This window comes from Colobus angolensis, unplaced genomic scaffold (genome assembly GCF_000951035.1).
Source record: "Colobus angolensis palliatus isolate OR3802 unplaced genomic scaffold, Cang.pa_1.0 Scaffold302, whole genome shotgun sequence".
Lineage (NCBI taxonomy): Eukaryota > Metazoa > Chordata > Mammalia > Primates > Cercopithecidae > Colobus > Colobus angolensis.
In genome coordinates, this window is record NW_012116289.1 from 1,809,957 (window position 1) to 1,833,836 (window position 23,880).

General features: G+C 36.4%; 1 protein-coding gene across 5 annotated transcripts in view; it reads left to right on the forward strand.

The window, feature by feature from the left end:
- Positions 1-23,880, forward strand: part of NPSR1 (neuropeptide S receptor 1) — a 238,349-nt gene that overhangs the window by 127,695 nt on the left and 86,774 nt on the right. For 2 of the 5 annotated variants that reach the window (XM_011950137.1, XM_011950138.1), the window contains exon 3: positions 5,856-5,959. The exons of 2 other annotated variants lie outside the window; for them this stretch is intronic. In XM_011950137.1, coding sequence (XP_011805527.1) covers positions 5,856-5,959 — 104 coding nt within the window. The remainder of the gene's footprint in view (positions 1-5,855; positions 5,960-23,880) is intronic. One more of the 5 variants, XM_011950139.1, reaches the window with a different exon arrangement.

Sequence of the window (23,880 nt, forward strand, 5' to 3'; positions counted from 1 at the left end):
CCCATATGTCTGCCTTTCTCATTGTGTAAACACAGCTCTACCTCCATCTGCTAGTCACTACCAATCACTCTTGCAAGATGGTGACTCCTCTTCTTGTCTGCTAGTCCCTAGACACAAAGAGTCCAAAGTGCCCTGGTGGAAGCCATAGCTTTTAGTTCAATGGGACCTTTGCTACGTTCCCTGGCAGAAGTACACTTCCTTTGGTGACCAGGACCTCCAACTTGAAGAGCACAGAGGTGCAGATGAAGAAGCGCAAAGCCCTTCAGTGGGTCAATGGGAGTGATGTTAACTGAGGCCATTTCTTCCTCTACCCCTTGATTCTAAGACCTATGTGTACTTCCTGTTAGGGACCCAACACCATGAAGTGGGCTCTGATTTAACACATATGCTGCACTGTAAAGGATGGGACCCTAACCTTTCAGAGCATTACCTTTCAGCTGGCACTTCATATGTTCCTTTAGTAGTTCATTCTAGGGCTCTAAAAGTACAGCTACTTCTGTTTGGTGTAGTATGTAATACAAACAGTAAGTTCTAGGATCATGAGCCAATCCTACACCCCCTGCACTATTAAGTGGGTCCCCTGATCAGATACTATGTGGTGTGGATTTCCATTCTTGTTCGGTAATCTAAAAACCCCCAGATAATAGTTAGTTGTGTTGACTATGACTCAGAGATCAGGAAAGGAAAGGTTGTACCCAGAATAAGTGCATCATTGGAAGGATGGACAGCTGGCTGCTGCTGGACAGAGGGGACCCATTGTAGTCAACTTGCCACAAATCAACCAGTTGATCTTCTGAAGACCCAGTAACCTATTGAGGGCTCCTTATTGATCTCTCTTGTTAGCAAGTTGGATGTTCAAAATCAGCAGTAGCTAGATTTTCTAGGAAAATTGGTAGTCCATTGTATTGGCTAATGAATAGTCTTGCTCTCTGCCACTGTGGCCACTCTATTCATGTGCCCATCGTGCCAGTACTTAATCCAATGACAAAGTCTGGATAATGTCAACTGGACAAGTTACCGTGTCTATTTGTTTTTTTCAGTGCTTCTTGTGCACTTGATGCTTTCCAATTAGTGTTAAATGCACGACACAAAAATCTTCACACATTGTGTCCACTCCCATAGTCCCAACCATATGCCTCTGTCTCAGACTCTTGTTTCCAATCTCCATGTCCCTTTCATTCAGGTCCCTGTCCACACAGCTAGAGTATTGGCTACTGTGCAGAAACCTATACATATATTCACACCTTAGGCCAATTTTTCTTCCACTCAAAATAGATAACCATAGTCATTGCTTGAAGCTTCGTTCATTGGGAAGGCCTTCCTTCTCCACTGTCTTCCAAGGCTACCTTATAATGCATCTCTACTTCAGTGACCATCTATTTTTGCTTTACAGCTACATAGTGAACTAACTCATTGTCAACCAGAATTGGCCTTTTACCTCCCTTTCAGCTAGTCATAGAGAACACCCATATAGCCATAAGTGTGAGCTGTACAAGGGTACTAGTACAACCCTGGTGGGTGACATGGAGGCATCTGTGCTACTTGCTCATGCAGCCTCCTCATGCCAATCTAGTCCCATCTGGGTTTGATCTCAGATGTGCCATTTCCATTTTCCAGTGGAAGGCTGTGGAACACATCTGAGTGTATGACTTAGTGCATTGGCAATAATCTAGCTCAAAATGGCCCATTCCAAATACATTTGGTGCCCCATTATCAACCACTCCATCTTGACCAAGGCTCAGCAACATTCTAGGAACAGTTTCTCAAAAGGTGTATAACTTTATACCGAAAATGGATGGCATTGCTTCAGAGCTCTAGGGGCCTGCATTCTAATTCTTTCACTTGGGCATACATCAACTCCAAATTGTATCTTTCCCCACTAACATATTCAGCACCATAGGGTCAGCCAGATCATATGCCCCCAGTAGTAGGGTTGCTTATACTGCCGTCCTACATGCTGCAGAGCCCCTTCTTGCTCCAGGCCCACTCAAAGCTGTAGGACTTCTATGTAGTTCAGTATATGAGATGGAAAAATATTCCTAGATGTGAAATGTGTTGCCTCCAAAACACAGGCCTACCAAGTATCTTGCTCTATTTATTGAGATTGAGAATGTAAGATACAGCAATTTAACTTTTATTTGAAAATCCAGTGGTCGCAGTGGTGTTCTAGCAGCCTTTCACTACTGAACCACTAAAAACTTTACCAATGTGGTATGTTCCTGAATTTTCACAGGGTTTATCTCCCACCCTCCAGAGTGTGTGTGTCCTAACAAGGCCTCTAATGTATTAGACACCTCTTGTTGACTCTTAATGACGTCTTTGATGTAAATGGATCAATGTGATATTCTAGAGAATGTTCAGATGGTCCATGTCTCTTCAGACCTTATTATGACAAATGTTTGAAGAGGTAACATAGCCCTGGGCAAAGCAGAAAATGAACATTATTGTCTGTTTCATGTGAATACAAACTCTGATTTTTTTGAATGTGTCTCTGTCTGGTTTTGGTATCAGGATAATATTGGCTTTGTAGAATGAATTTGGAAGTATTCCCTCCTCCTCTATTTTTCAGAATAGTTTGAGTAAGATTAGTATTAGTTCTTCATTAAATGTTTGGTATAATTCAGCAGAGTCATCATCAGTTCCTGATCTTTTCTTTATTGGAAGACATTTTATTATAAGATATTGTTATTTGTGGCCGGGCATGGTGGCTCACACCTGTAATCCCAGCACTTTGGGAGGCTGAAGCAGGCGGATCACAAGGTCAGGAGATTGAGACCATCCTGGCTAACATGGTGAAATCCTATCTCTACTAAAAATACAAATAAAAAAATTAGCTGGGCATGGTGGTGGGCACCTGTAGTCCCAGCTACTCAGGAGGCTGAGGCAGGAGAATGGCGTGAGCCCGGGAGGCAGACCTTGCAGTGAGCCAAGATCACACCACTGAACTCCAGCTTGGGCAACAGAACAAGACTCTGTCTCCAAAAGAAAAAAAAATAAATAAAGACCTTATTATTTGTTATTGGTTATAATTTTATCTTGGTACATTGTATGCATCCAGGAATTTATTCCTTTCTTCTATATTTTCCAATCTATTGGCATATAGTTGCTCAAAGAGGCTACTAATGATCCTTTGAATTTCTGCTATCAGTTGCAATGTCTCCTTCATTATCTCTAATTTTATTTGTTTGAGTCTTCTTTCTTTTTAATTAGTCTGGCTAAAGGTTTGTTGATTTTGTATGACATTTCAAAAATCCAACTTTTTGCTTCATTGATATTTTGTATTGTTTTCTTCATTTCAATTTCATTTATTTCTGCTCTGATACTTATTTATTTTCTTCTACTAATTTTGAGTTTGTTTTGCTCTTCCTTTTCTAGTTCTTTAAGATGCATCATTAGGTTTATTATTTAAAGTTTATCTTCTTTTTCAATGTAGGCACTGATAGTTATAAAATTCCCTCTTTGTGCTCTTGCTGTATCCCATAGATTTTGGCATGTTGTGTTTCTATCATCATTTGTTTCAAGAAATTTTTAAATTTTCTTCTTAATGTCTTCATTGATCCACTAGTCATCCAGGAGCATATGGTTTGATTTCCATGTATTTGTATAGTTTCCAAAATTCCTCTTGTTATTGATTTCTAGTTTTATTCCATTATGGTCAGAGATGATGCTTCATATTATTTTTATTTTGTTTTAATGTTTTCAGGCTTTTTAGTGATTTAACATATAGTCTGCTCTCAAGAATGAACCTGTGCTGAGGAAAAGAATGTGTATTCTGCAGCTGTTGGATGAAATGTTCTGTACATAACTATCTAGTGCAGATTAACTCTCATATTTCTTTACCAATTTTCTGTCCAGTAGATCTGTCCAATGGTGAAATTGTGATGTTGAAGTCTCCAGCTATTATTGTATTGGGGTCTCTCTCTCTCTTTAGCTCTAACAATATTTAATTTATATGCCTGGGTGCTCCAGTGTTGGGTGCATATATATTTACAATTGTTAAATCCTCTTGCTGATTTGACCCCTTTATCACTATATAGTAACCTTCTTTATCTCTTCCTATAGTTTTTGTCTTGAAATTTAATTTGCATGATATAGGTGTAGCTAGCCCTGCTCTTTTGTGGTTTCCATTGACATGGAATATCTTTTCCCATCCCTTTATTTTCCACCTATGTGTGTCTTGTCGTTATGGTGAAGTATGTTTCTTGTAAGCAACAGATCATTGGATCTTTTTTTTTAAAATCCATTGAGCCACTTGATGACTTTTGACTGGCAAGTCTCAGAGTCTCACTCAAAGTCTTCAATGTACCTGGGTATTCCTGATGGTTATTCTGAGCCCAAGGCCTCTTTAGCTGGCAGGTAATGAATGCTACCAGGACTATGTCCTTCCCTTCAGGGCAGTAGTTTCCCTTCTGGCCTAGGGCATGTCTAGAAATGCCATCCAGGAGCTAGGGCCTGGAAAGGGGGCCTCTCAGAGCTGACCAGTGCCCTCTCCTGTTGTGACTGTGCTCTGGGCTCAGTTCAGCACTAGAACTTGCTTGAAAGTTGTACTCCTTGTGGTCTAGACTGACTTTCCAGTGTATTTAGAGCCCCAGAGCACTTGAGCTTGCAGTGGTAAGGCTTGTAGGAACTCAGGTTCTGACCACTAGGATTGGTGATTTCCTTTTCGCTAGAGCTGATATAAATGCTCCCTCCATGCGGGGGCATCAGCTGAGTTTGGTCCTGTTTTCTTTTATGCTGTAATAGGACAGCACTAAGTTCAGTGCCTCACAATTGCTGTGCTTTCCTCCTCTAGCACCTAGGAAAGCTCTCCACACCCTGCTGCCATTGCTGGGGATTGGGAGAGGGGTGGCGTCAGAGATTTAAAATTGTTTATTTTCTACTTCTTCGGTGCCTCTTTCAGCAATATGAGGTTAAAACCAAGCACTATGAGTGATCACCTGATTTTTGGTTCTTACAAAGCTACTCTTTTGTGTGTGTAGATGGTTGCTAAATTGGTGTCCTTGCTGAGGGTGGAAGAGGGAATGATCAGTGGAGTCTTCTATTCTGCAATCTTGCCTGCAGCACTCTTTTGAGAAAGATTCCGAATTATATGATAAATTAGTGATGTCTGTCATGGAGGGGTGAGGGGCAGATTTAGACATATAGCCTATTTTGCCATTTCTGCTATAAACATCTACACAGTTTGTACAATCTGTAACTATAGAATTGAGTACAGATGACCTGCCCACAAGAGGACAAATGTCCTGATCTTGGCCTTAGTTCCTCTGTAATTCAACCAAGTACATGAATTAAGTTGACAGATGATACACTTGCTGTTTTCCAATGGCAGATGTTGAAAGTGGAAAGGGGAAGAAAGCAAAGAAACCTGGGAGCAGGGGGACTGAGACTGGGTGTAAGGAGAAACAAGAGGTCCAATTTGCAAAATAATGGGTGTAGTAAGAGGAATCTTGAAGTATTCTCCAAAAATAACAATTTTGCTTTTCTCAATTTTGTCCTCTTGATTCTCACACAGTGCTGTCTTTAGTACAAACCTACTACCCTGAAAACTTCTGCTCTATGACTTAAAAGGTTAGTTATGATTAGTGTGATTCCTCTTCAGTCATTATTGAAATTCTTCCTAGGTGGTTACATTTAAGTGGTAAGAAGCTGCAATAATATAAGTCAAAGAACTCCTGCTTTGCTTTACTTTTCCTCAGTGGCCATCTGATAAATCAGGAAGGAGAAAAAAAAGTGAACCTCTCCAAGATTTCATTTCTATGTGGCTTAGCTGAAAATTTGAAAAACAAACAAACAAAAAAACAAAACAACAACAACAACAAAAACCCTGCATGTAAGCACTTGTATGTTTTTGTTAGATTCTTTCACAGGACTAGTCAACATCTTGACAGATATTATCTGGCGATTCACTGGAGACTTCATGGCACCTGACCTGGTTTGCCGAGTGGTCCGCTATTTACAGGTATGTAACACCTTCCAAATGTGATGAGACAAACTGATACCAAAGTTAGCTCTTAGATTTATTATAAGGAAAATAATATAAAACCCTGCATTCCTATGCATCAAACTGCCCACTTTCTCCTAGGTGGAAGGACAATGAAAATTTGAAAGATTTTTAATGTATTTCCTTTGCTAAAAATAGTATCTACATAAAGAAAACACAAATGAGCAATGATAAGGATGTAAAGCATTCATATTTCAAATGTCAACTAAAAATGTCTGGGTCAATATTAAGGATTTTGGCTTATTGTGGATAATTTCCAAAAAAGTTTGTAAATTATATTTACCTTTTACTTCTCAAATGAACTCAACACTGGCTACTGTTCTTTTTTGTAAAACAAAGGGAATTTGTTAGAAAATAACTATTACTTATTGAATTACTGCCTAAATTATACTTTTTAAAGTATCTATTGGCATTTGAATTTCTTCCTCTCAAATTTCCTGTTTTCCTTTTGGAATGATTTTATAACTGAAAGATTTTTTAAAAATTTTTCCTAAGATCTATTTTTAGATTAAAGATATCCATGCTTGGAATGTCAATCTGCTTCACTGTAAGCCACATTTATGTATCACATGTATATTTGAATCAAAATATTACATATATACATATTTACATACATCCATACTCATATTGTTAATATGCATTAGATGTTTATAATACGGATTTAGACACTTCAACTAAGTATGGAAAGAATGGATTATTTCATAACTGGTATTAGGTTTGAGGTGCTGTTTCTGAGTTCTGAAAATTATTTTTTATTAATATATTTTTATTCTGATGCTAGTACTTCAGGTCTAAATTATCATAGCTTTATGTATATATAATGCATTTCTAGAAAGCTTTATCCTGCTACATTCCATTTGTTAGTAGAGTCTTTTAGGATCTTTGTATCTGTATTCATAAGTAAAATTATAATTCTTTTCATTGGTTTTATTATTTTCAGGTCTTGGTAATGAAGTTATTCCATATTCAGAAAATGAACATGGAATAGTTAAGAGTTACAATCTTCTTTTGTGCTCTGAATATAACCTTGAAAGTTTGGTATGTCTGAAAGAGACTTTACTATTATGTATGGCTAGTAATTTCTCAGGGGAAATTTTTTAAAACATATTTCAATTTCTTTCTGAGGAAATTTGCTTCCTTGTAAATAAATGCTTTCAATTACTTATATTAGTAATCAATTGCTGAGACACAAATTACGACAAAACTTAGTGGCTTAAAACAATAAATATTTATTATCTCACAGTTTCTATTAGTCAAGAATTCAGGAACAGCTTGGCTAGGCAGATCTGGATAAAGGCTTATCAAAAGGTTCAGTCAGATGCTTTGTGACACTGTAGTCACAGAACGCTTGGCTGGGCCTGGACAAGATGGGTCACTCACACAGGTGGTAAATTAGTGTTGGTTTCAGTGGAATACTCAGTTCTCCACACGGGCCTCTCTATAGGTATGTTTTAGTGTCCTCACAACATAGTAGCTGGTTTTTCCAAGAATAACCTATTCAAGTGACCAAAGTGGAAGTGGCAATGTATTTTATGAACTAGACTCAAAGGTCATACACCATCACTTTCATATGATTATTTTGGTTGTACAAATCAACTCAGATTCAGTATGCGGAAAGAAGAACCACAAAATTAGCAAGCAAGGATTATTTTCGACACGTTGGAGGTTGGCAACCACACTATCTTCATATTTTTCCAAAGCATTTGATAGCCTATGGTTTCTCCTAATTGTTAACTTTAAAATGTCTTCTTGATTTAGAAATATTCATGTCAGTAACATTTTTTCTAACTGTATCTACAATATAAGTGTTAAGATAATACTATATATAAAATGTATCTTTTGACATAGGGAAAGTGATAGAGAAAGAAATTCTGATAATTCTCTCTTCTGTAAAGAAAGCATGAAAATTGGCAAAAATTATCAGAATCAGATTTGTAGGACTCTGGAAATTAACCAAAGACTTGCAATTACCCAGGGAGCATTTATTCAGGAAAATGGCTGAACCTCAGTGAGAAAAAATGAGCTCTGTGGTGCTTTGGCTTGCATTATTCTCATCTCCCAGTATCCAACTCTGTAATAGCCTGAAAAAGTAACAGCACCTATTCATAGGGAAAACAAATTGTCTGGCAGCCACTGTAGAAAGCAAAACCGGGATAGAGCCCTTTCAACTTCCCAAGAAACTGCCATTATTTGACATGTCTGGCAGTTCTCTGAAAGACTCCACTTGCAAGGCTGTCTTTATTTTACTTAAATCAGAACTCACCCACTGTGAAAAACCTTTTTCCTCTGGGCATTTGTCAAAACAGTTACAGGCAATTGATTAACTTTGCTTATGACTAAGGTATTGGATAATAGTCAGGGAAAACACTAGACTAATCAAAGCTTTAAAACATAAGCTGAGTAATGAGCTATCCATAGGGGATTTGAAAATCTCTGACATATTTCCAAAAATCTAGAAGACCAGGTATATGCCCAGGACTGTGCTCATCCTAAGGAAGAAATAGAGAAGGCACTGAGCTGTCACCTGTGAATGACCTTGAGGCTTTGTGCAAGCAGGAAGTGAGGGCAAAAACAGAATTGTCAGTTGCCTGCCTAAGTGTCAAAATCATGCTCCAACATCCACACAGACCTCCTCTGCAATGAATGGGGGAATTAATAGTTTCTGAAATTTAAGAAAATCTCTTTTTAGGAGCTATCACCAAGATTGTGGAGTAGGAGATATCCACCTTCATCCCTCCAAAGCATTCAAGTATAAACAGCTATTCACAAACTAAAATAGCCCAGAGAGGACTCAAGGGCCCATTAAAGAATTTGCAACAACAACCTTTCTTCTTTGTTCCTAGCCATGATTTGGCTAGAAGAAAAGTGGAAGCTATCAGTATTAGACACAGAAAGGACCAACATTGTCTCTAGTGGCCTGCTCCACAGGAGACTCTGGGATCTTTTCCCACTGAGTAACCAACAGTCATTCCTGCAAGAGAACCCCAGAAGGGGAGATGTGGCTATACTTCCCTTCTATACCCCAAGAAGGAGTTGCTGTTGAGCTACTTTGGGAATGGGGTCACCACCTCTCCCAACCATGTGTAAGCTTCAGCCCTGGAGCCATGGCCACCCTGGGAATGCCCACACCCCAGACTGACAGTCTGACTACACTGGGCCCACCCATGTGTTTAACACCACAGCCAACTCAATAGTAAGCTAGTTAACACTCCAAGCCCCAATGTTAAACTCTGCCTGCATGTGTCCACACTTCAGACACTGACTTAACCACCATAGAGAGCTATCCCCACCCAGGCCTCAGAGCCATTATAATTCTGTGCATATCTGTGCTCTCATTCTTGTCTCCCTGACTAATGCATATGTATAGTATTACCAACATTACAGCAGGGGCACCTGTGCCCTGGGCAACAGCTCAGCCATAGAGAGCTATGCCTTGCCCCAACCCTGAAGCCACTGAAAGACTGTGTTCTAGCTCCCACACTACTTTGCAGGTGCACCCATGCCTCATACACTATACCATGCAGCAGAAGGGGAATCTGCCCCTTGAGCACCAGTGTCATTACCACTCTAATCCCAGAGCCACAGTCTCTCCATGTGAGCCCGTGCATCAGACCTCAGTTCCATGGCTACTCCATGAATGTCACCCATCAGACACTGGTGGTACTGCCACTATGAGAGGCCCTACAAGCCAGATCTAGTACCAAGAGAAATCTTCTCAGTGCCAGCTTCCCTAGTGGGAAGAAAGATCAGAAGAACCTTAGCAGCCATCACCACTGAAGACCCAATCAATTCTTGCTGCTACTGCCAATATTCACTGCTTTGGTCACTGAGGATCACTGCCAATAGCCGCTGCTTTGGCCACTGAGGATCCTTATGATCTTTATCAACTCTGACCTGAGCTGAAAAAGCTACACAGAGACTACAAACCTACACCATCACTGATGCTACACCACCCAACAAACCCTCCCCCATAGCGTATGGTCTTTCCATAGTGAACCAGCTCACAAAATCTGGAAGGTGATTCTTTTTGGTTTTGTTAATGTTTATTTTTGCCTTATGTTGATATGTGTGCATTTGACTGCTTTACTAGACACACACACATCAACATAAGGCAAAAATAAACATAAAAAAAGACATAACAACATCAAAAGAACACAGTAATTTTACAGTAACTGGCCCCAATGAAATAGAGATATATGCAATGCCTGACCAAAAAAATCAAAATAATTGTTTTAGGAAAGCTTAGGGAACTTAAAGTACAGAGAAGCAATTCAATGAAATCAGTAAAACAGTACAACCAAAACAAAGAATTAAAGAGAGAGATTGAAATTATTTTTTTAATCAAATAGACATTCTGGAGCTAAAAAACATAATAAATGAAATAATAAATGCACTAGACAGCATCAACAGCAGAAATTATCAAGTAGACAAATAAACTGTGAACTGAAAAACAAGTTATTTGAAAATATACAACTAAAGAAGAAGAAAGAAAAAAGAATGAGAAAAGATGAAGAAAACGTAAGAGATTTATGAGGCAGCATCAAAAGAGAAAATGTGCAATGCATTAGTCCATTCTCATGCTGCTATAAGAATGTATCCAAGACTCGGTAATTTATAAATGAAAGAGCTTTAGTTGACTCACAGTTATACAGGGTTGGGGAGGCCTCAGGAAATTTACAATCATGGTGGAAGGGAAAGCGAACATGTCCTTCTTCACAAGGCGGCAGGAGAAAGAAAATGAGAACTGAGCAAACGGGGAAGCCCCTTATAAAACCATCAGATATCATGAGAACTTACTATCATGAGAATACCATGGAGAAAACCACCACCATGATTTAATTATCTCCCACTGAATCCCTCCCATGACATGTAGGGATTATGGGAACTAAAATTCAAGATGAGATTTGGGTAGGGACATAGCCAAACTATATCATACGAGTTATAGGAGTTATAGAAGGAGATGAGAGAAGAAAAAAAAGAGAGATTATTTAAAGAAATAATGGCAGAATAGTTTGCAAATCTGGGGAAAGATATAAATATCCAGGTACCAGAAGTTCAAAAGTTTCCAATCAGATTCAATGAAAATAAGACTACGCCAAGACATAGTATAATCAAACTGTCAAAAATCAAAAACATAGAGAAAATCCTGACAACAGCAAGAGAGAAGAAGCAAATCACATATAAGACAGTTATAACAAGGCTAGTAGAAAATTTCTCAGCAGAAACCTTGCAGAACAGGAGAGAACAGAAGAACATATGTAAGGAAGGAAAAACAAACTGCCAACCAAAAATATTTACCCAACAAAACTGTCCTTTAGGAATCAAGTAGAGAGAAAGATTTCCCCAAACAAACAAAAGCTGAAAGAGTTCATCACCACCAAACCTATTTTCCAAAAATTCTACACAGAATTCTTCAAGCAAAAGGAAAAAAAAAAAAAAAAGAGCAAGCTAAAGGAAAAAAAAGAGCAAGCTAATCAGTGACATGAAAACATATAAAACTCTATCACTCACTGTGAAAAGTAAGTACCTTTACAATACTCTAATACTGTAATGGTGGTGTGTAAATCAGTGACATCATTAGGATAAAGGCTAAAAGACAAGACTGTTAAAACTAACAATAGCTACAATATAGGTATACCTCAGAAACATTGTGGATTCAATTCCAGAATGCCTAAATAAAGCAAATATCACAATAAAGCTAATCATATAATATTTTTGTTTCCCAGTACATATAAAAGTTATGTTTACATTTTACTGTAGCCTATTAAATGTGCAATAATATGTCTAAGAAGTATATATGTTAATTTAAAAATACTTAATTTCTAAAATAAAAAGTTAACAATCCTCTGAGCCTTCGTCAAATATTGGCCTTTTTACTGCTGGAAGGTCTTGCTTTGATGTTGATGACTGCTGACTCATCAGAGTTGTGGTTGCCAAAGGTTGAGGTGGCTGTGGCAATTTCTTAAAATCAGACAACAATGAAGTTTGTTGCATCAGTTGACTTTTCCTTACACACAAAAAATTATCTGTAGCATGCAATACTGTTTTATAGCATTTTACCCAGAGTAGAACTTCTTTTAAAACTGGAGTCAATTCTCTCAAAACTTGCCACTGTTTTTATCAAATATATTTATGTACTAGTTTAAATTATTTGTTATCATTTCAGCAATGTTCACAGCATTATCATCAAGAGTAGATTCCATCTCAAGAAATCACTTTCTTTGCTCATTCATAGTAAGCAACTCCTCATCCAGTCAAGTTTTATTAAGAGAATGAAGCAATTTAGTCACATCTACACACTCCACTTCTAATTCTATTTCTCTTGCTATTTCCACCACATTTGCAGTACCTTTCTCCAGTGAAATCTTGAACCCATCAAAGTCATTCATGAGAGTTGGCATCAACCTTCTAAACTCCTGTAAATGTTGATACATTCACCTTCTCCCATAAATCATGAATGTTCTTAATGACATCTAAGTAGTGAGCCCTTCTGGAAGGTTTTTAATTTCCTTTGTCCTGATCCAGCAGAGGAATATGGTAGCTATGGCCTTACAAAATGTATTTCCTAAATTCTTAAATAATAAGACTGGAAAGTCAAAATTACTCGTTGATCTACGGGATGCAAAATGGATGTTATGTTAGCAGAAATGAAGACAAGTTTAATTTTTTTGTTCGTCTTCATCCAAGCTCTTGGGTAGCAATGTGCATTATCAATGAGCAGTGATATTTGGAAAGGAATCCTTTTTTCTGAGCAGTAGATATCAACAGGGAGCTTAAAATATTTAGTAAACCACGCTGTCAACAAATGTGCTGTCCTTTAGGCTTTGTTGTTTTGTTTATAGAGCACAGGCACAGTAGATTAGTCTAATTGTTAAGGGCCCTAGGATCTTTAGAATGATTAATGAGCACTGGCTTCAACTCAAAGTCACCAGCTGCATTAGCCACTAAAAAGAATATCATCATGTCCTTTGAAGCTTTGAAGCCAGGCACTGACTTCTCCTCTCTAGCTATAGAAGCCCTAGATGGCATCTTCTTCTAGTATTTGACTGTTTGTTTCCACTGAAAAACTATCGTTTAGTGTAGCCACCTTCATCAGTTATCTAACCTCGATATTCTGGATAACTTAATGCAACTTCTATATTATCACTTGGTGCTTTACCTTGCATGTTTATGTTACAGAGACAACTTCTATCCTGAAACCTCATAAAACGAACTATGCTAGCTTCAAACTTTTCTGCTGCAGCTTTCACAACTCTCTCAGCCTTCATAGAGGTGAAGAGAGTTTAAGATATTGCTCTGGATTAGGCTTTGGCTTAATGTTGCAACTAGTTTGATCATATATTCAGACCACTAAAACTGTCTCCATATCAGCAGTGAGTTTGTTTCATTTTCTTATAATTTGTGTGTTCACTGAAGTAGTCATTTTACTTTTCTTCAAGAAATTTTCCTTTACATTCACAACTTGGCTAACCAGCCCAAAACTAAGCTTTTGGCCTATCTTGGTTTCTGACATGCTTTTTCTCCCTAAGCTAAGTCATTTCTAGCTTTTGATTTAAAGTGAGAGATGTGTGACTCTTCCTATCACTTGAATACCTAAAGACAATTTCAGGGCTATTTATTGGCCTAATTTCAATATTACTGGGTCTCAGAGAATAGGAATATCTGAGGAGAGGGAGACAGCTGGAGGAACAACCAGTTGGTGGAGCTGTCAGTACGCACGTAACATTTATCAGTTAAGTTTGTCACCTTATACAGATGCGGTTTACAGCACCACAAAACAATTACAATAGTATCATCAAACATCACTGATCACAGACAGCCTTAATGGACCTAATAATAATAATACTAATAATAGTAATGAAAAAGTTTGAAATAACCAAAATATGACACAGACATGAAGTAAACACATACTGTTTGAAAAATGACAGACTTGCTCAACACAGGGTTGCCACAGACCTTTAATTCGTAAAAAATGCACTATCTGTGAAGAAAAATAAAGTAAATCACGACAAAATGAGGCTTATTTGCAGTGTGTTAAGAGATATACTATATAAAAAAATTTAAATTGTGACATAAAAAACTAAAATGGGGGTGGTAGAGTAAAAGTGTAGAGTTTTTGTATGTAATCAAAGTTAAGTTATAATCATTTTAAAATCACTGGTTATAAGTACAAGACGTTCCTTTGTAAGTCTCAAGGTAACCACAAAGCAAAACCTGCAGTAGATACACAAAAATTAAAAAGTAAGGAATCAAAGCATACCACTAGAGAAAAGCACCAATCACAGAAGAAGACAGAAAAAATAGAAGAAAGGGAAAAAATGCACAAAGCAGAAAGAGTAGAAGACAGAAAAAAAAAAATACATGATAGCCAGAATACAATTATCAAAATGGCAATTTAGGGCACATATAATTGAAAGTAAACAGATGGAAAAAGATATTTCATGCAAGTGGAAACCAAAATAGATGAGGGATTGCTACACTTACATCACATAGAATAGATTTTAAGTAAAAAATTGTAAAATGGGGCAAATAAGGTCATTGTATAACAGTAAAGGGATTATTTCATCAGGAAGAAATAACAATTGTAAATATATATGGATCCTACATTGGATCACCTAAATATATAAAGCAAATATTAATGGACCTGAAGAGAGAAATAGACAGCAATAAAATCATAAGTCTTCAAAATCCCACTTTTAACAATAGACAGATTATCTAGACAGATAATCAGTCAAGAACCATTGGACTTAAACTACACTTCAGACCAAATGGACCTAACAGACACATATGGAACATTTCACCTAGTGGCAGCAGAATATATAATCTTTTGAAGCACCCAAGGAACATTCTGCAGGATAATCATAGAGTAAACCACAAAACAAGTCACAACAAAATTAAGATTGAAATATATAAATTACTTTTTTTCAAAAACAGTGATATGAAACTAGTAATCAATAATAGAAGGAATTTCAAAAATGTTACAAACGTGAAAATTAAACAACATACTCCTAAACAATCAATGGGTCAAAGAAGAAATTAAAAGCAAAATTTTTAAATATCTTAAGATAAATGAAAATGAAAACACATCCTAATGAAGCTTATGGAATGCAACAAAAGCAGATCTAAGCGGGGAGTTTATAACAATAAATACCTACATCAAACAAAAGATTTAAAATAAATAACCTAATGTTACAACTTAAGTAACCAGAAGAATAATGAAGTAAGTCCTTTAGTAAAAGCGCATAAATAATAACAATTAGAGAAGAAAGAAAACAAACGGAGACTAGAAAAACAAAGAAAAGATCAATGAAGAGTTAGTTTCAAACCTTTAGCTACAATAACTAGGAAGAAGAAGAAAACTCAAAATTAGAAATGAAAGCAGAGACATTACAACTGATACCACAGAAACAAAAAGCATCATAAGAGGCGATATGAAAAATTAAATGTCAGCCAGGCCTAGTGGCTCATGCCTGTAATGCCAGCACTTTGGGAGGCCGAGGCAGGCAGATCACCTGAGGTCAGGAGTTCGACACCAGCCTGACCAACATGGAGAAACCTCGTCTCTACTAAAGACACAAAAATTAGCTGGGCGTGGTGGCAGGCACCTGTAATCCCAACTACTCGGGAGGCTGAGGCAGGAGAATCACTTGAACCCAGGAGGCAGAGTTTGCAGTGAGAAAAAAAAAAAAAAATAGATAACCTAGAAGAAATGGGTAAGTTCCCAGACACACAAAAACTACCAAGACTTTGAGTATCGAAGGAATAGAAAATCTGAAAAAACAATACTAAGGAGGTTTAATCAGTAATAAAATATTTCCATTCCAAGAAAAGACCAGTATCAGATGGCTTCACTGCAAAATTCTACCAAACACTTAGAGAAGAACTAACAGCAATCTTTCTCAAAGTCTTTCCCCCAAAAAGTGAAAACAAGTGTTTACTTCCATACTCATTTTATAAGGTCAGCATTACTCTGATAACAAAGTCAGACAAGATACTATGAGAAAATTACAGGGCAATAACCCTGATGAACATAGGTTTAAAAATCCTCAACAAAATACTGATGAACATATTTCAATAGCACATTTAAAGTATTATTCACCATAATTAAGTGTAATTTATTCCTGGAATGCAATGATAGTTTAAAATACACAAATTAATAAATGTGACATACTATATTAACAAAATGAAGGATAAAAGGCATATGATCATCTCAATAGATGCAGAAAAAGATCATGTCAAAATTCAACATCTTTTTGTAGTAAAAATGCTCAACAAATTAGGTACAGAAGAGAAGTATTTCAACAAATGAAGACCATGTATGACAAGTCCACTGCTAACATCACAGTCAACAGGGATAAACTAAAAGTTTTTCTTCTAAGATCAGGAACAAGATAAGAATGCTCACTATCGCAACTTCTATCCAACATAGTACTGGAAGTTCTAGCCAGAGAAGTAAGGTAAGAAAAAAAAAGAAAAGAAAAAGAAAGGCATTCACATCAGAAAGGACAAACTTAAACTTTCTATTTGAAGATGACCTGATCTTACATACATATATATATAATATTTTATATATATATATATACACAAAACACTAAACACCACCAAAAAACCATGAAAACTAACAAATGAATTTACTATAATTGCAGGATACAAAATAAACATACAAAGTCAGTAATGTTGCTATACACTAACAATGAACTATCCAAAAAAATTAGAATCTATTTACAGTAACTCCAAAAAGAATAAAATATCTAGAAATGAAGTTAACTAAGGAGGTGATAGACTTATACATAAAAAATTAAATACGCTGATGAAAGAAATTAAACAAGACAAAAAATTGGAAAAGCATCCTGTTTTCATAAATATACAGACATAATACTTTTAAAGCGTCTATAAATCAAAGCTATCTACAGATTCAATGCATTCCCTATCAAAATCCCAACATGTTTGACAGAAATTGAAAAAAATTCAAAAATTCAAATTAAATCACAAAAGTCCCAGAATTGTCAATTTGAGAAAGAACAAAGCTCAAGGCATCACACTTCCTGCTTACAAAATATATTGTAAAGCTACAGTACACAAAACAGTGTTGTACTGGCATGAAGACAGACATACAGACGGATGAAACAGAATAAAGAAGCCAGAAATAAATCCATATATGTATGGTCCACTGATCTTCAACAGTGGTGCCAAAAGCAAACAATGGGGAAAGGATGGTCTCCTCAACAAGGTGTTGGAAAACTGGACATCTACATGAAAAGAGTGAAATTTAACCCTTAACTTATATAATACAGAAAAAAATAAACTCAAAACGGATTAAAGACTTATATGTAAGACCTTAAACCATAAAATTTCTAGATAAAAACAGGGGAAATGTTCTTTGACATTTCTCTTGGCAGTGATTTTTTTGGATAAGACACCAAAAACTCAAGAAACAAAACCACAAATAGACAAGTGGGACAACATTAAACTAAATATCTCCGGTGCAATAAGGAAAACAATGAATCAAATGAAAGGTGATCTATGGAATGGGAGTAAATATTTACAAACCATACATATGATAAAGAGTTAATACCCAAAATATGTTAGAAACATCTAGAACTCAATTTAAACAACAGTACCAGGCGGCTGGGCGCGGTGGCTTATGCCTGTAATCCCAGCAGTTTGGGAGGCCGAGGCAGGCAGATCACGAGGTCAGGAGATCGAGACCACGGTGAAAGCCCGTCTCTACTAAAACTACAAAAAATTAGCAGGGCGCGGTGGTGGGCGCCTGTAGTTCCAGCTACTCGGGAGGCTGAGGCAGGAGAATGGCGTGAACCCAGGAGGTGAAGCTTGCAGTAAGCCGAGATCGTGCCACTGCACTCCAATGTGGGTGACAGAGGGAGACTCCATCTCAAAAAAAAAAAAAAAAAAAAAAAAAAACGTACCAGGCATGGTGGCTCACACATGTAATCCTAGTACTTTGGGAGGTTGAGGCTGGTGAATGGCTTGAGCCCAGGTGTTCAAGACCAGCCAGGGAAACATGGCAAAACCCTATCTCTACAAAAAAAAAAAAAAAATACATATATATGTGTATATGTGAACATATACACATGTATGTGTGTGTGTATATATGTGTGTGTGTATATATATTAGCTAGGCATGGTGGGTGTGTGTCTATAGTCCCAGTTACTCAGGAGGCTGAGGTGGTAGGATTGCTTGAACCCAGGGCTTGTCAAGGCTACAGTGAGCCATGACAGTACCATTACACTCCAGCTTGGGCAACAGAGAGAGACCCTGTCTCAAAACAAACAAACAAAAACATAGGCTGTGTGCAGTGGCTCATGCTTTTAATACCAGCACCTTGGGAAGTCAAAGCAGAAGGATCACTTGAGACCAGGAGTTTGAGACCAGTTTGGGAAACACAGCAAGACCCCGTCTCTACAAAAAGTAAAAATAAAAATAAATAACCAGGCATATTGGCATGGGCTAGTAGTTCTAGCTACATGGGAGGCTCAAGTGAGAGGATTGCTTGAGACCAGGAGTTCAAGACCAGCCTGGGCAACATAGTGAGACCCCATCTAGGAAAAATAAAGCACAGGCAACAAAAGCAAAAATATACAAATGGGATTGCAGGAAACTACAAATCTTCTGCACAGCAAAAGAACTATCCACTGAGTAAAGATACAGTTTATAGAATGGGAGAATATATTGGCAAACTAAGCATCTGATGAGGAGTTAATATCCAGAATATATGAGAAACTCAAACAACTCAATAGCAAAAAATAAAAAATAAACCCAATCCAAAAAAATGAGCAAATGACCTGAATAGACATTTCTCAAAAAATATATATACAAAAGAAGACATACAAATGGGCAATATGTATATGAAAATATGCTTAACAACCCTAGTCATCAGGGAAATACAAAACAAAACCACAGTAAGATGCCACCTCACTCTAGTTAGAATGTCTACTGCAGAAGGACAAATGATAACAAGTATTGGAAAGGATGTGGAGAAAGGAAACCCTTACATATTGTTGATGGGAATGTAAACTAGAAAGTCACTATAAAAACAGCATGGAAGTTCCTGGAAAAATTAAAAATTGAACTGCCATATAATCCAGCAATCCCATTAATGGGTATAAACCCAAAAGTAATGAAATCAGTATGTCAAAGAGACATCTGCTGTCCTGTGTTTATTGCAGCACTATTCATAACAGCCAAGATATGGCAGCAACCTGTGTCTATCAATGGATGAATGAATTTAAAAATTGTGGTATATACATGATATGCAATACTATTCATTCATAAAAAAAGAAAGAAAGTGTTTCATCTGTGACAACATAGATGAACCTGGAAAACATTGTGTTAAGTGAAATAAGCTAAGCACAGAAAGAACACTACTGCATGATTTCACTTATATGCGGAATCTTAAAAAGTTGATCTCATACAAGCTGAGAGTAGAATGGTGGTTACCAGAAGCTGGTGAGGGTAAGCGAAAGAGGGTATGGGAGAACACTGGTCAATGAGTACAATGTTAAAGTTACATAGAGGAATAGATTCTAGTGTTTTATTGCACATCAGGGTGAATATAAATAACAATAGTGTATTATATATTTCAAAATAACTAGAAGAGAGTATTTTAAATGTTCTCACCACACAGAAATGATAAATGTTTAAGATGATGGATATTCTAACTACCCTGATTTGAGCATTATATAATATACACATGTATCAAAACATCATATTGTACCACATAAATATGTACAATTATTATGGCTCAATTAAAAATAAAATAAGACTTTAGAAAGGTTAAGAAAGGAGTATTATGAACAATCTTATGCTCACGGATTTTATAACCTAGTTAAGATGGACCAATTCCTTGAAAGATATAGTCTACTATAACTCATACAGGGAGAAATAGGCAATCTAAACACTGTTAATTGTATTAAAGGAATTAATTATTGAATAAACTTCCAAAACAGAAAGCATCAAACCCAGATGGGTTCACTGGAGTATTCTACCAAACATTTAGGAAAAAAAAGCTACACAAAGTCTCTACAACTGGATCGAGAATATAGAAGCAGAGGCAATATTTTCTAATTCATTGTATTAGGTCAGCATTATACTAATACCAAAACCAGACAAAAATATTGCAAGAAAAAAACACACATCAATATATCTGATGAATATAGATGCAAAATTTCTCAACAAATATTAGCAAGTTAATCCAACAATTTATAAAAATAATTGTACAGAAATAATTATGAGATAAGCCTGGGCAACATAGCAAGACCCTGTAACCACAATAAATACAAAAATTAACCAAGCATGGTGGCGCATACCTGTACTCACAGCTACTTGGGAGGTTGAGGCAGAAGGAGCCCAGGGGTTAGAGGCTACAGTGAGCTATGATTGTGCCACTGCACTCCAGCCTGGGTGACAGAGTGAGACCCTATCTCTTAAAAAAAGAAAAAAGAATTATACACCACAAACAAGTAAGGCTTATCCCAAAAAAGTAAGACTGGTTCAACATTGGATATCAGTTAATGTAACCCATTATATCAAAGGCTAAAGAAGAAAAGTCACAAGATTATATCAACAGATTTTTTAAAAGTGTTTAACAAAATACAACACCTATTCATGATTTTTTTAAAAAATTCAGTAAACTAGGAATAGAAAGTAACTTCCTCAACTTGAAAAATAACATCTACTAAAGAGTCTTCATGTGACATCACATTTAATAGTGAGAAACTATGAGCTTTCTTCCTAAGATCAGGAACAAAACAAGGATTTCCCTCTCACATTCCTTTTCAACATTGTACAGTAAGTCCTAGCTAGTGCAATGAGACAATAAAGGAAATAAAAGATATACTAACTGGAGAAGAGAAATAAAATGTTGCAGATAACATGATTGTCTATGTAGAAAATCCAAAATAGTTGACCAAAAAAACTCTCCCAGAACTAACAGGCAATTAAAGCAAGATTACAGAATATGTTAATATACAAAAGTTCATTGCTTTCCTATATAACAGCAATAAACAAGTATAATTTGATATTAAAAACAATATTACTGCATTAGCACCCACCAAAATGAAACAATTAGGTATAAATTTAATAAAATATGTACAAGATCTATACAAGGAAAACTACAAAACTTGAATGAAAGTAATTGAAGAAAAACTAAATGAATAGTTATTCCATGTATACATAGGAAGATTCAATATTGTTAATGTGTCAGATCTTCTCAACTTACTCTATAGATTCAACACAGTCCCAGTCAGTAACCCAGCAAGTTATTTTGTGGATATCAACAAACTGATTCTAAACTTTACATGAAAGACAAAAGACGCAGAATGGTCAGCATAATATTGAAGGTGAAGAACAAATTTGAAGGACTGATACTTCCCAAAGTCAATATTTACTATAAAGCTACAGTAATTAAGACAGTGTGTTATTAGTGAAAGAAGAAACAGGTCAATGAAATAGAATAGCAAGCCCAGAAATAGACAGGCATAAATATAGTCTACTGTTAATTACAAAAAAGGAAAATACAACGTAGAAAAGGTCATAATTTTAACAAATGGTGCTGAAAGAAGAAGATATTCACACGCATAATAATAAATCTAAACACAGATCTTGTATCTATGACAAAAACAAACACAAAAGAAAACCTACATGACCTTGAGTATGGTGCTGACTTTTTAGATACAACACCAAAGGCATAATCCATGAAAAAAAGAACTGATAAGCTGTAATTTATTAAAACTAAAATTAAAAATTTCTGCTCTGCAAAAGGCAAATGAGAAGCAAACCACAGACTAAAGAGAACACACTTGCAAAACGCATATCTGATAAAAGATTGTTATTCAAAATATACAGAAGAGCTGTTAAAGCACAACAATAGGCAAACGAACAATCTGGTTTTAAAATGGAAAAAAGAACAGACAACTTACCAAAAAATTATACAAAAGTCAAATAAGTAAATGAAAAGATGCTCATATACTTGTGAACATCCTTGTTATTAGGGAATTGCAAACTAAAACAACAATGATATAGCACTGCACATTTATTGTAATAATCAAAATCTAAAACATTAACAACACAAAACGCTATTGAGAATGTGAAGCAACAGGAACTTTTACTCATTGCTAGTGGGAATACAAAATAGCACAGCCACTTCAGTGACAGTTTAGTGGTTTATTCCAAAATTATAGTCTTACCATGCATTCCAACAATTGTGCTCCTTGGTATTTGCCCAAATAAGTTGAAAACATACATTCCCACAAAAACCTGCAAACAAACGTTTATAGCATGTTTATTCAAGTTTTCCAAACTTGGAAGCAACCAAGATGTCCTTTGGTAGGTAAATGGAGAAATAAGCTGTGGTACAACCATACAGTGAAATACTGTTCGGTGCTAAAAAGAAATGAGCTGTTAAGCTTCTTTAAAGTTTACGTGTCTCATGCAAAGACATGGAAGAACCTTAAATGCATATTAGTAAGTAAAAGTGACAGTCTGAGAAGCTACATACTGTAGATTCCAACTTGACGACATTCTGGAAAAGGCAAAACTCTGGAGAAAGTGAAAACATTCGTGGTTGCCAGGGGTTGGGGAGAGGGAGGCAGAGCACACAGGGGAAACAAGGGGCAGTAGAACTACTCTGTAAGATACTATAACAGTGGACACATGTCTATACATTTATCAAAATACGATGTATAACACCAAGAGTGAATCCTAATGTAAACTATGAACTTTGGGTGATAATGATGTATCAATGTAGGTTCATCCGCTATAACAAACATACCGCTCTTGCGTAGAAGTGTGATGGTGTGTATGTGGGGCATACACAAAGGGGGTTTATGGGAAATCTGTGCCGTCTGCTCAATTATGTTATTAACCTAAAAGTGTTCTAATAAAATGTACTTTTAGAAATGTAATAGAATTCCCAGGAACTGTGGGACAATTACACAAAGTGTAGCAGACACACATAACAGAAATACCAAAAAAGAAAAGAGCAGAAGTATTTGAAGCAATAACAGATGAAAAATTTTCAAAATGAATGGCAAACACCAATCCACAGATCCAGGAAGCTCAGAGAACACCAAAGCAAAATAAATGTCACAAAAAATGTACCTCTAGGTATATCATATTCAAACTGCAGAAAACCAAAAACAAAGTTAGATAAAATCCTGACAGAAGTTGAGAGGGAAACTTACCTATAAATAAACAACAGTAAGAATTTCCTCTGACTTATCAGAAATCAGGCAAGTAAGAAGATAGTATAATAAAATATTTAAAGTGCGAAAAGAATAAAAATCCCCCCGACCTAGAATTCTCTATCAAGTGAAATTATTCTTCAAAAGTGAAGAAGAAATAAAAACTTTCTCAGACATACAAAAAGAGGAGATTTCTCATAAGTAAACTTTTCTTACAAAAAATGCTAAAGGAAGTTCTTCAGATAAAGGGGAAAATGATAAAATAACAAACACAAATCAATATAAAGAAAGGAGGAGCAATCGAGAAGGAATAAATGAAGGAAAAACAAAAGCTATTTTTCTTACTCTTAATTGATCTGTAAACAGCTGCTCAACACAAAAATAGCAATAATGCATTGGTAATCATACTTATGGATAAGTGAACTGAATGACAATATTAAAAGAGATGCAGCCCAGGTGTTGTGGCCCATGCTTGTAATCCCAGAATTTTGGGAGGCCGAGTCAGGCGGATCACTTGAGTTCTGAAGTTCGTGACCAGCCTGGCCAACATGGTGAAACCCTGTGTCTACTAAAAATACAAAAATAGGCCAGACGTGGTGGCACGCACCTGTAATCCCAGCTATTTGGGAGGCTGAGGCAGGAGAACTGCTTGAACCCGGAAGGTGAAGGTTGCAGTGA